Below are 12437 nucleotides of genomic sequence, written 5' to 3' on the forward strand. Positions count from 1 at the left end.
CCAACACAAATTAAATATATTCAGAAAGCTATTCATCTATATGAACACTAAGCTAAGCCTGCTTTGGGAATGATTTCACAAAGAATTCCCTTTCAAAACCAGTTTAGTGTGTCCACACTATCCACCTGGGAACTGTGTAGATGAACTTTGCATATTTAACTAAATTCCTGGAAAGGAATTAATTCCATTTGACCCAATGCACACAGGGGCTCAAAGTAAGTTAAGAAACAGAATTTAAACTCTACTTTAAAGACAGTTCTAGTTAAATACATTCCAAACTCTGCTAGAGCAGCCAGGGTTGACAGAGACAGACCCTCTGGAAACCATGTTTAGAAACAGCATTCTATTTTCAATAGCATTGAAATTGTTATAATAGTAAGCAGATTACTGATTTATAGCCAGCTCTGCTGATGTTATCATGCTCTATCTACACAAGCTACTCAAGACTTTAAACTGTATGTAGGTGTCAATACTAGCCTTTCCACTAAGATTTCCCATAATTGGTAGTCCTAGTGCAACCCTATAGAGGAGAGGGCGAGGGGAGATAAAAATGGTGGGAACATCAGCATAGATGGCCTGCTGGCATTTTAACCACTGTGTCCTCTAACTTTTCTCAGTTGATATGGTAGTTAAAATGACAATGACCATGGCCACAGGCAGCAGCATGTTGGTTGCATTAGAACTCCCTCAATGGCTACCACTGGTAGTGCTGTAGCTGTTGTATCAACCGTGGGAAATGTTAGGGGAAAAGGGGGCTTGTGCCAAGGAAGGTTTATTAGGGAACAGCATATAAACAGTGTTCCACACAAACATGGTTTGGCTCGACAACATGGACAAGGCCAAACTATATCAGAACCGTGTTTAAAAACGGATGGATCTGGTTTAAAGCCCCAGATCTGGATTTTGGGGAAATGTGGATTCAGATCAATATTACACAGCTTAGGTTCATGAAAGAGGTAGACTACACTAGTTTCAATAAGACCAGAGAACTGAAACAGAACGTAGCAGAAGACAAACTCCACACTACTATTGCAGACTTCAGGCTGCTAAAAATGGGTGCAGTGCAAAAGGCAAAGCATATTCTGTAGTATAATAAAATTTATCTAACATTAGAATCCTTGCATACAAAAACAACACATGGAAAAATAACATACCCCAAGCTTCTGTCGTGATATAAAGTCCTCCCTGCTAAGTTTAAGATAAAACAGTCCAGGATACACAAAGAGCAAACACGTAGATGTGGTAGAGCCTTTACAAGATAATAAGAAAAAAATTATGTGGTAAGATTGGTACAGGGATATAAGCAGATATATTGTGTGATCTTTTTAGAATAAAACCCCATAACCCCCAAAACAAAACAACAAAAACCCAAAACAAACAAAAAAAACTTACCAACTAATCCAAATACATTTCTAATATCAGGCACATACAATGCAAGCAAAACAATGATTGCATTGAGTGCTAAAGTGACAAGGATATGGCAAATCCACGAAGTAGGAAGATGAGATAAAAATATCATCATTACAGCCTTCCTTGCCTATATAATGAAAGGGGGAAAAAAAATTCAAGCAGGCACAAAACTTTATTCTAAAAGCCTTATTGTTATTTCCATTTTGATAAAGTATACCTTAGGTTTTACTTGGAAAAGACCGTTTTAGAGGAAAACATTTATTGATGTAGTTCAACAAAAGCCAAAAAAAAAAAAAAAAGGCGTTCACATATAAATGTCATAGAAAATATGACACATATACTTTACCACCTTTAAAGAACAAAACATTTAAATTACCGCAAAATTGTGTGCACACACAAATCATTAATATATGTAACTAGCTCCTTATGAAGAGCATATGGATTGTAGTAGTTGGATATACTTTGATGTTAATATTTGCTAATGGTTACGTTTATCCAGAGAGGCATATCATTATCCTGAAAACTAAATGAAGTTCTGAACATAAATCCCCTACCAACTGACAGAATTGTCCCCTAAATTTTAGAACCACGTGATAAATACTGCTTTAAAACTTAAGTAAATGTTACACTATGTGAAGACAAAGCTACATTAAACTTTTGTTAAATCACTAGCAGCAGAGTATTATTTGCTGACTTCAATTTTCCTCTCCATACAGCCTTTTGAAAACAGAATTTAAGAAAAATGAAACAAAATAAACTTTAGAAATACTTTAGTCTCTAAATTAAAAACAATGCTGTCGGTTAGTTTAAATCTAAGCTCAGTCTCAAAAAGCATAAATTAGCTTAGTGGTTAGTTGTTATTTTGGAGTTTTCATGGAACATATGCAAGTATGAGGTCTTTGATCAATCACTTGACAAATGAGTAAGATACACAAAGCTAGATGTCACTCTAATATTGCAGTCTGCAAAGAATTAGCATTACCATACTATGAAACTGCTATGCCAGCATCAAAACTTTTAGGAGTACTTACAGGGAAATGGATTAGAGGCACTGTCAAAATCACAGCAAATAACATGCCTAGTTTTACAGTCATGATGACAATATCATGCGGCAGGTACCTGGTGTAACCTTGAAGTAATTCTGAGTCCACTTTGTCTGAAAAACCAAGAAATTGAATGTCATAAACCAAAGGGAATTCAGAAATAGAACAACTATATCTCACCTATATTAATTCTCAAAGTTTCCATTTGGAGCAACTACTAGGCTGTTTTGTGCCCATAGCAGAATGGAGGCCGTGTACAAATTTCTTCCTGCCCCTAATGAAGCCAACAATAAACATATGTATATTTGATACTCAATCTAGAGAAACTTCCATTGTCTGAGTCATGAAACCAAGCTATGTACAAGTGAGAAAACAAACATGGAGAAGAAAGGGCTACAAGAGAGGGATACTCAGGCTTTGCAGATGTAGACTATAAGCTGGCCAATCCACAGGCAAGGCAACACTGTGCTAGTGTCTGGGATATGGGTGGTTGGACTCAAGCCTGCATACTGTAGTATAGACAATGGAGCCCAAGGCAGGATTACAAAGAGTATAGATGCTCCAGTGCTTCATTAACAAATCCAAGGTCTGCTAACTCGAGTTTTACTAACCCTGCACTTACACTGCAGGCATACCCTGAGTGGCTTAAAGAAAAGAGATGATGATGATGAGACAGATGATAAATTATCCTGTAAAGACAGCACAACTCAAGGCCCCTTCTGTAGATAACTGAACTTGATGAGTTGTAACCAAGGCATTTGTGGTAGCCTTCAAAGAAGATATCCAAAATAGCGATGAGTGGGGCTTGAAGAGGGTCCACTTTGTTAAACTAAGACCAAAGGAAAAATATTCAGACCAAATAAGACCTTATCAGAATCTTTTCTGGTTTATGCCAGAATAGTAATAATCCATGGGGAATACAAGAGGATTTACCCTCTCAGGCTCCAAGCAGTAAGGTGAAGCCTGGTACAACTCATTTGAAAAATTTGGTCCTGCTATGGCATGTCCTAGAGAATAGGCTTGCTAACTGACACCTCCAGTTTGAAGAATGAGGGTCTCAGTAGTTAGAAATAATCAGAACAATTTTTGCTAGGTTTTTAGTCTTCTTGATTGTTTGTCTGAACAGAAGAAAAAAAGGGTGGAATTCAATAAGCCAAGGCACTGTGCCATATAGCTGATTCTTTATTTCTGGAACAGAAAACTAGGAGACACTTTTTCGTTAAACTGGGTGGTGAATTTGCTCAGAAGTAAACTCTTTCTGCTGGACCAATTGACCTTACATGTTCAGCTTTCCATACACATATGGTATAAAGTGATTTGGAAGGTAAAATTTCACCATTTGGGAAAGTAGCTGCAGCGCCTCTAATTTCAAAGAGAAATTCTTGGTTATTCCTCCTAATGTATATATGCTACTGTTGTCTAATAGTTGCCTTCTTTCGGTATTTTTGCAGACTAGTTATTATGGGGAAAGGATGATTAGCTAAAGTCATTAATGACTTTAACATGTTAACTTCTATTAATGACACATGAGATTGAGATTTGTTTGTTTGACATGTAAGTGATTGGATATTGTGGAAAAAGGCTGGTACTCGAGAGCAGGCAAGTTAAACCCTGGGAAGTACAGGAATTTAATAGAAAACAGGGTAGAAGCAACATAAGAGACCAGATGAGAGAACTTTCAGTAAGAACTTTAATTCCCTCAACAGTAATGAGGGTTCTTCCCTTATCTCCACCACAATTTTAAAACTATTTGGAGAGTGAGATTAGTTTTACAAAAGTCACATCTGGGGTGGCAACTATTATGTTCAAATCTCTTATAGCACAAGCACAACTCCTATTTTTGGTACTAAAAGTGGGAAATGATGATTACTTAGAAAACAAACCAATAACTGCAACTTTCACTTTTGTTTCCACGACTTTTGCCCTTTCATCCTGACCATTCATGACTTTTTTTGGAAGATGCCATGATTTTAACAAAAATCACTCCCCTACAGATGATCCACTACTCTAACTCATAGCAGATTTATGCTACCATGGGCTTCTGCTCCTATCAAAGCCTCTTGGTCACCTTGACTTACAGATCCACAGCAAAAAGAGTCAACATCCTTCCAAACGGGATGTAGAAGAAACATCTGTTCTCAAAGGAGTTCTTTTTTGCTTTCCAGTTGGTTTTTACTTTTCTAGGAATGGCGTTTATGACAAGGGGATGGATAGGTGGGGCAGGGGTGGGGGAGATTCACTCATGAAATTTAATTTGCCTTTTTGGCTAAAGATAGGGAAGGAGTAGCCTGCACACAGGAATGTATGTATCCTCTGCAAAAAAACCCTATTTAATTAATGTACATTATACCATCAGGCCTGAAAGGAAAGGAAAAGAGACAATCATTTCAATCAAAGTAAAGGTTAAGGGCTGGAGTCAAGGCAAAGCAAGGCTCCAATTAGGTCTACTGCATAAGGGACCAGGAACATGGTCTCCAGGACATGACTTCAGTGCTCTTTCTTCCTTTCCCTTTTTGCTGGGGGCTTATCTGGAAACAAAATGAACAGGAACCCCACCCTGGAATCAGCTTCAGTGGTCTTCTGCAGTGGCACTCAGCACCCACATTCTCCCGTAGGCTGTTTGTTTCAACTTTCTTCCATGTGGAAAGAGCCAGCATGTGGCGGAACTAGCCCATGTTGCATTGACCAATCTGACATGGTGCTAGGCAGCAAGGTGAATCAGGCTGCGCTTTTATCATTTGAGGGGAAGCCCAGGAAACTTATTTGCTCGGTCACGGTCAGATCCAGACAAAGGGGAATCAAGGGGGGGGGGGGGGGCTAATTTGCAGGAAGGCAGTAAAAGTCAGATTAGAAAGCTGGCAGGAGCAGTCCTACACGAATAGCAAAGGCACTGAGGTAGGGACTGCTAGTCTCCACCATTTAATTGATAATAGGAATTTGTTGTGCCTACAAGAGAAATACGTTAATGCTCTGAAGAGGCAGCGTGCTTTTTTGCAAGAACTCAAAGCAATTTCCTCTGCAGATCAGTAATTATTTGGTAGGTGTCAACAGGACTGGTGTTGTGCCAGACTGTCCCGAGCCCACAGACATTCTAAACAGATAACACAAAATACCCAGAGAGACAAGGGTTCTCTTAAGAGCATTTCCCCCCCTACTGTTGGGCTGAGAGTTTTATTTATTTTGACTGACATGTTAACTTCATGAGAGGAGTGAATTTTGAGAAGCAATTTGAAAGAAGAATCCTCACGCAGGTCAGTAATGCATTTCAGTGACCATGTTTGTTGATGCATCTGAAGAAGTGGATTTTTTACCCACGAAAGCTTATGCCCAAATAAATCTGTTAGTCTTTAATATGCCACCAGACCTCCTTGTTGTTTTCATGTTTGTATAATGCTACCATACTGCAGAGGGCAGTTGATCCAGATTGCTGGATGGAAACTTGAGAGAAAACAACTTTGGCATGCACGATCTAGGAACAAAATGTACAATCGTGAAAATAAAGCTGGACACATGTAGAGCTGAACAACTTGCTCTTGGAAAGATATAGCACCATGACATTATATGACAGGGTACTGCAAACACTATCACACAGTTGACATACCACACTGATACAGGTAGCTTCTATCTATATGTTACAGGAAGACTGAACTGCTATATTAAATGGACACTCACCTACTTCTGACAATGTTATGATAGACCTTTAAAAAAAGAAAGCCATTGTGTAGTTAAGAGTTCTGAAATCTGTCTAAGTATTTGGGAGAAGCAAGCCTACCAGAATGGCTATTAAGTCACCTATATTTAAGCCCCAGCTACAAAAAATGGCACTTCAAAGTGTTCAAGAACTCCATCATCAATTGCATAGTTATTACACTGCTGCTGCAGCATACTGCCATGCAAAATCTACAGAAAAGCAGAATTGAAGGAGTCTACTGAACAGATAGGATGATTTTTATATGGACAAGTTTATAATTGTAATTCCTCATTTTCTGTTTAAATACAAAAATTCACTAACAAAACATAACTACCACCCTCCCCATCCTCACCCTTAACAAAATGGCAAGGGTCCTTTAAAGAGAGAGACACCTTCAACAGAATGCACACCTTGGTCTCTATGACCACAGTAATTCATACTCTATGTATCATTTTGTGTTTGTGCTTCCTCTGGTTTGCCTTTCTGTTGCAGATAGCAGCAGTATCTTTAAGAAGTCACTTTGTGTGTAGGAATCTATGATACAAATAATTAGTGAGGCTGTTTTAGTAAAGCTTTTTTGGAGTGTTCGTTTAAACTTTTGGTTTTGTTTCATTAATCAAACAGATTTCTATTCAAATAAATCCATACAAGAAACCTACATCTTATCATGGCCTATGTGATGTGTCCATGCTGCTCTTGGCAATGCTTTGGAGAGAGGCAAAGGTGACTGTAATCCACCTTTATACCTCCGTGCTCCCAGGGTCATCCTGCTACTGACCCAGCCCTTGGTGAAAGGCACAGCAGGCCCTGTTGTGCTACAGGTTGACCGAATGGTAATTAGCATGTCAAGCTTCTCTAACATAGGCATGATCTTAGAAGATATTTCACTAATCCCAATTAATTAAGTGAACGGTTTACTTGTATAGTGTTTACGGCCCCTATCCGGCAAAGAATTACATACATGCTTAACTTACACGCTGAGCAACCATACTGAAGTTAATTTTTACAAAGCTAGGCACCTCTGTAAGCCTTTGCAGGACTGGTGCTTAAGTGGCTTAATTATTTCATATGTGCAACACAGGCCTTATTTTAAATACCCCAAATATTTTATTCCTTCATATGCATTCTATAGTAGGCTTTATATATTTGCAAACAGAATGAATTATTTAGCACACAAATCAAATGAAAAAATCCTTGGGAGCAGGCTGAATCAGTACATGTATTATGCAGTACATGATAAGCCAGAACATTCTTCACTATTATCTTGACCTCTAAAGAATTGTTAAGAACATACTTACCATAAAAAGTAAGGTACCCAAACAAGGCAGACACAAAATAGAGTAGGAAACTCAGACCAATTCCTGTATTGGTTACATTCTGCATTCTGCTTTTTGATGGACTAAAATGCAAAACAACACCCCCCCATCCCCGAATAATTATTATGGTTTAATGTATGGTTTGAGGTGTTGAACACATAGCAGTTTATCTTTAGAATGATCTTGCAATTTACATTTTACAGGGATGAACCCCTGTGGTTTATTATTACCCAATACTTTGCTGGTCACTGTATTTGCAGATTTCAAATCACTTCACACATGAAGACAAGTATCATTATCCCCATTTTACAGACATAGAAACTGAGGCACACAGAGGTGAACTCCCCACCCCCACACTCCCAGTTCTGACTTGCCCAAGATGACACATCAAGTCAATGGCAGAGCCAGGAATAGAACCTAGTCCAGTATCCTATCAATTGAGCCCACACCAATGGTGGTGGTGACTATCATAACAGTGCAGATTTGGCCAAATGCAGGCTCTCTGGCTGCTATAAAAATCAGCAAGTAAATGTCTGTGGATTTTGTTTTTTTCCCAGTAGACAATGAAAACGTATTTGCTAGTTTCTCTGCTACAAATATAATCAGAGGCTATGTCTACACTATAAGCGAGGCATGTGATTCCCCTGCTTGTGTACACCTATTTGCAAGTAGCTTGATGAGAGCTAGTGTGAGTATAAACAGCAGTTTAGCCGTGGAAGCATGGACAGCAGAGGCAGGGGTGAGCTGTGCTGAGTACAAACCTGCCTGAAAACAGTGGGGACATATCTGGCATGGCATAGGTCAGTTGTGCCTCTGCTGTCGGTTCCCATGCCATCACGGCTACATTACAATTCATACTCGCTAGCTCTTATTAAGCAAACACAATTATGTGCATATAAGCAGAGGAATCACACCCCTAGTTTGTAGCGTAGACATAGCCTAAAATGCTAGTGCTGCCTCAGATGAAAATTTTGCCTATCTAATATATAAAGGATAAATTGTCATTGTTCAACCGCACTCAGTTGAATACGGAACAGATTTTCTGACAACTTTGGTTGAATTAAAAAAACACTATCATCATATTTCAACATTACTTGCTTTCCATATGTTACCTTCGGAGCTCACAGTAAATGGGCAATACTGAGGTATGGCAGAGAAACGAGAAGGCCATGGTTGGAATGGCATAAGCACTCTAAAAGGAGGGGTGGAGGGAGAGAAACAAAGAAAAAAATTCTCACTATAAACAGCTGTAAATTAATTTGAGTGAACCTAAGATTCTACTTCATGGCCTCAATCCAATGCCTGAAATCAATGGGAGAGGTTTTGGACTAATGCTTCTGGATAAGCTCTATACTAGATAATGGGGGTTTCCCAATTGTTTCATGCAACTGTGCCATTTCAGCTGAGAACTCCGGTATATCAGCCAACACCCTCCTGACAGTGGAGGGTACGGGCTACAAGACTCTTTTTGGATATATAAAGCCCAAAAGTGCCACATCTTACTCACCTTACTCATGTGGGTTCTTCCACTTTAGCTCCTGAGCCTACTCCCATAAGTAGGATAAGTAGGATTTGGCACATAGGGTCGGAAAAATACTACAATTGGTTATTTATATAGTATGAAACTTACCAAATTATAAGTACAGCTGTCTATAACATGCAACATTACTGTGTCAAATTATTGACTCCTTTAACCAGCCCTGAACTTTTAGTTAAAAAATTCAGTATTTGTCTCTCTTAAAAATTGGTTACAGCATTCAGAAACCTGAAAGACCTAAAAAAATGCTTTTGCAAATGAAGTCTGAAGGCTGTTCTATAATCAAAAAGTTTTATCAGTAAAACTGTCAGGGGTGTGATTTTTCTTCTGCACAACTAACAGCTAGAAAATTTTTTTAAATGAAGGCTGAGACTCTGGAGAACAACTTAGAGGCATATGTGGGTACCCCCAACCTACAGCTATTCCTTTAAAAAACATTGGTTTATGCCCTATGCCAGCAGGGTTCATATCCATTAAAAAAACAAAACCTCTGCGCACCCCACCTGTTATTAAGATACACAGCACATTACCTCCTTAGAAAAATGAAAGAGCTTTGCTTTACAATCCTCAGTAGAATATGAAATCTGTGCAAGATACATACACAAAAAAAGGGAAATGACATATTAAATGACTGACTACAAACCACAGACATTAGATCACATTGTTTCAAGCTAATAAAATCATGCTAATTAATGAGTACCAATATTCTATGAATGAAAAGGAACTAAGGATTTATCAACTATTTTTTAAATTATAAAATATTACTAACCTGAGGGTTTTGATGTAGAGAAAGAATTATTTATATTACTAAAAAGATATAAAAGCTTCAAAATAGCATATATGTTACCTGTAAGATCTCTATAGAGCTGTTTAATGTCAGTGGACAAGGGATAGACCATTTTTTTATTACAACCTGTAAAGACAGCGTGTATTTAATTTTTTCAAGACTGCCTGAAAGCTGGGGTATTATATAAATAATTAGAACATGAGTATATTGATAAACACAGTAATACAAGGCACTTACAAACAACCTGCTTGTCTATTGGAGAGCTGGGCAAGGAAGATCAAAAAGATTTGAGAGAAAATGCTGTCAACATCATTCCACCCAGCCAGTTAATTAGATATTAAAGGAGGTCTAACATTGCAAGGGCAGAAACGTGGTTGTAATTAAATGGCAAAAGCAGGAAAAGAAAACTCCCCAAACCAAAACCCTAATATTTCCCAGAAATCTATAGGGAGTTTTACTCACACTGATGGTTTCGACAGGTCCATGGGGTGGGGACGAAAATTAGAAGGAAATTAAGGAAAAAAAATATGACACTTTCCCTCTCATGAGTCGATTTATAATTATAGTTACATTCTTCCTGTCACTGTATTTATGGCTCTGTCCACATTTCCCATTCTAGTTACCTATTTTTAGGTGTTAGAAATTCTTTATATCACTTGCTCCAGGCTTTAAACTTGAAATAATAAGGGGTCAGATTCATGACAGGGATAAAATGGAAGAGATCTGTCCTTTTATCTCTGAAACTCTACCTGTACAAACATGCTAGAGAGACAAGATTGATGAAGTAATATCTTTTATTGGACAAACTTCTATTGCTGAGAAAGAGAGAGAGAAGCTTTCGACCCTACACGAACTGTTCTTGAGGTACATGTACAAACGTGGCATTCTCAAGAAAGCAATGACTAGAAGCTCCCCACTCTCATGCAGTATCCCCAGCAAAAGTGTGGCCAGAGGGAATAGTGGGTACATGGCATGCTATTCATGCAACCTTGCAACACAGACAGAAAAAAACCCTTCTGCAGCAATAACATAGGTCTTAAATTATGCAGCTTAGAAGCTTTTAAAATATTTTTCATCAGCTAAACTCAAAGCACTTTGCAAATGCAGGTAAGTTTAATTATTTCCATTGCAAATGAGGGCACTGAAGTAGAGAGAGGAGATGAGACTTGCTTGAGGTAACACAGCAGGAAAGAGATCTAGGAATAGAACCCAGTTCAATACCCTATATACTAGACCAGTGGTGCCTAAACTTTTCCTGTTGTGTCCCTGCCTTACCAGTAATGGAATCTGTCCGTGCCCCTCCATTACAGCACAGTTGGCTCAGCAGAGGAGCTGGGGCTGAAGGCAGGCACGGAGGCAGAGCTGGGTGCCGCTCCCTCTTTGCCCCCCTCTACCATGGGGGCTAGCCTGCTGGGCCCCACTCCACGCCACCCTGAACTTTCCTCCATGGCCCCCTAGGGTGGAGTGCTGCACAGTTTGGGAACCACTGCACTAGACCATGTTGCTTAAATAAGACATGAGCGATATATGGTGCCTATCCCTGCAGCAGGGCATATTAAATTTGTGCTCACACGCAAAAGCTGAAGGAGACAGTATGTGCATGAAGCTGACTGTACAGAATTATTGTATAAGTAAAATAAGGGCATTACTTCCAATGACTGGTGCAGATTTCTTCTGCAACAAATTGAAGTACATCTGTCATGACAGAAATTAATACTGTGCAAACTACAACATGTATTTCAATAGTACATATCACCTGCTTCAAAGCAGTTAACTATGAAAACTAAATTGTATTTCATACAGCTTCCAGATTTTCAGAGTAGCAGTTTTTAAAAAAACAACAAAAAACCATCACCTTACATTTTTGCCTAACAGTATTATTTTTCTTTAAAAATACATAATGGCATATGGCCTCACTTACTGTTCTTTGTAGTTCCTAAGTTGTCATTTACGAACTAAGGCAGAAATGTGCAATTTTTACAGCTTCATAAGAAATATAGTACCCTCCGCATCCCTGAAATACATAGGGTTTCCTAGCCACACACACAAGTTCTGGGCCTGGAACCAAAATGCTTTCTACCTCTGCAGTATCCACATGTGAATCTTGCTTATAGTTTATGTTAATCTCTTATGGTTCTATGCATACATTTCTTTAAACCAAATTTTTTTTCAGATCTGTTCATTCATCGTAATGTCTTATTTCTGAAAACTGCACACATTTCCTTTTAAATGTAAAAGGACCACAGAATGCATTTTAAAACTCACTGCACCTACCTCAGCCCCAGATCTAAACAATAATTCTTGAGGGTGGTAACTTTTTTAAAACATATTTTAGAGGGGAGGTCAAACACTGAGCTAATAATGTAAACTCATTTTCAGCCTTGTTAATTACGGAGAGGCTATTGTTGCTCCATAATACCAAGCTGAAGAAGATTACCTCCCAACCTCCCCATAAGAGCAATTCACTTCTTGACAGATCCCCTAAGGAGATGTTTTGGTCAGCTTTGAAGTTTGGTTTTATCACACGGTTCAGTTCCTAATGGGCTGCCTTGCTCTCCTGGATGGCACGTTCTTTCGACTCATTTTCCACAATGTTTATCCTTTTATACCATAAGTCTGCTGTGCAAGTCAATGCAAGCCAGAGTAAAGCAGG

General features: G+C 38.7%; 1 protein-coding gene across 9 annotated transcripts in view; it reads right to left on the reverse strand.

Annotated features, from left to right (window-relative positions):
• The window catches only part of SLC38A6 (solute carrier family 38 member 6), a 53602-nt gene that overhangs the window by 5758 nt on the left and 35407 nt on the right, over window positions 1-12437 (reverse strand). For 2 of the 9 annotated variants that reach the window (XM_048852786.2, XM_048852788.2), the window contains exons 9-15: window positions 9845-9910; window positions 9528-9581; window positions 8573-8652; window positions 7443-7543; window positions 2442-2566; window positions 1393-1537; window positions 1155-1249 (exon numbers count right to left, since the gene is read on the reverse strand). In XM_048852786.2, the coding sequence (XP_048708743.1) occupies window positions 1155-1249; window positions 1393-1537; window positions 2442-2566; window positions 7443-7543; window positions 8573-8652; window positions 9528-9581; window positions 9845-9910 (666 nt within the window). Of the gene's footprint in view, window positions 1-1154; window positions 1250-1392; window positions 1538-2441; window positions 2567-6125; window positions 6152-7442; window positions 7544-8572; window positions 8653-9527; window positions 9582-9844; window positions 9911-12437 lie in introns of those variants that run through there. The other 7 variants (XM_048852787.2, XR_007357078.2, XM_048852794.2 and 4 more) reach the window with 7 other exon arrangements.

Source organism: Caretta caretta, chromosome 6 (genome assembly GCF_965140235.1).
Source record: "Caretta caretta isolate rCarCar2 chromosome 6, rCarCar1.hap1, whole genome shotgun sequence".
In the NCBI taxonomy this organism is placed as follows: domain Eukaryota; kingdom Metazoa; phylum Chordata; order Testudines; family Cheloniidae; genus Caretta; species Caretta caretta.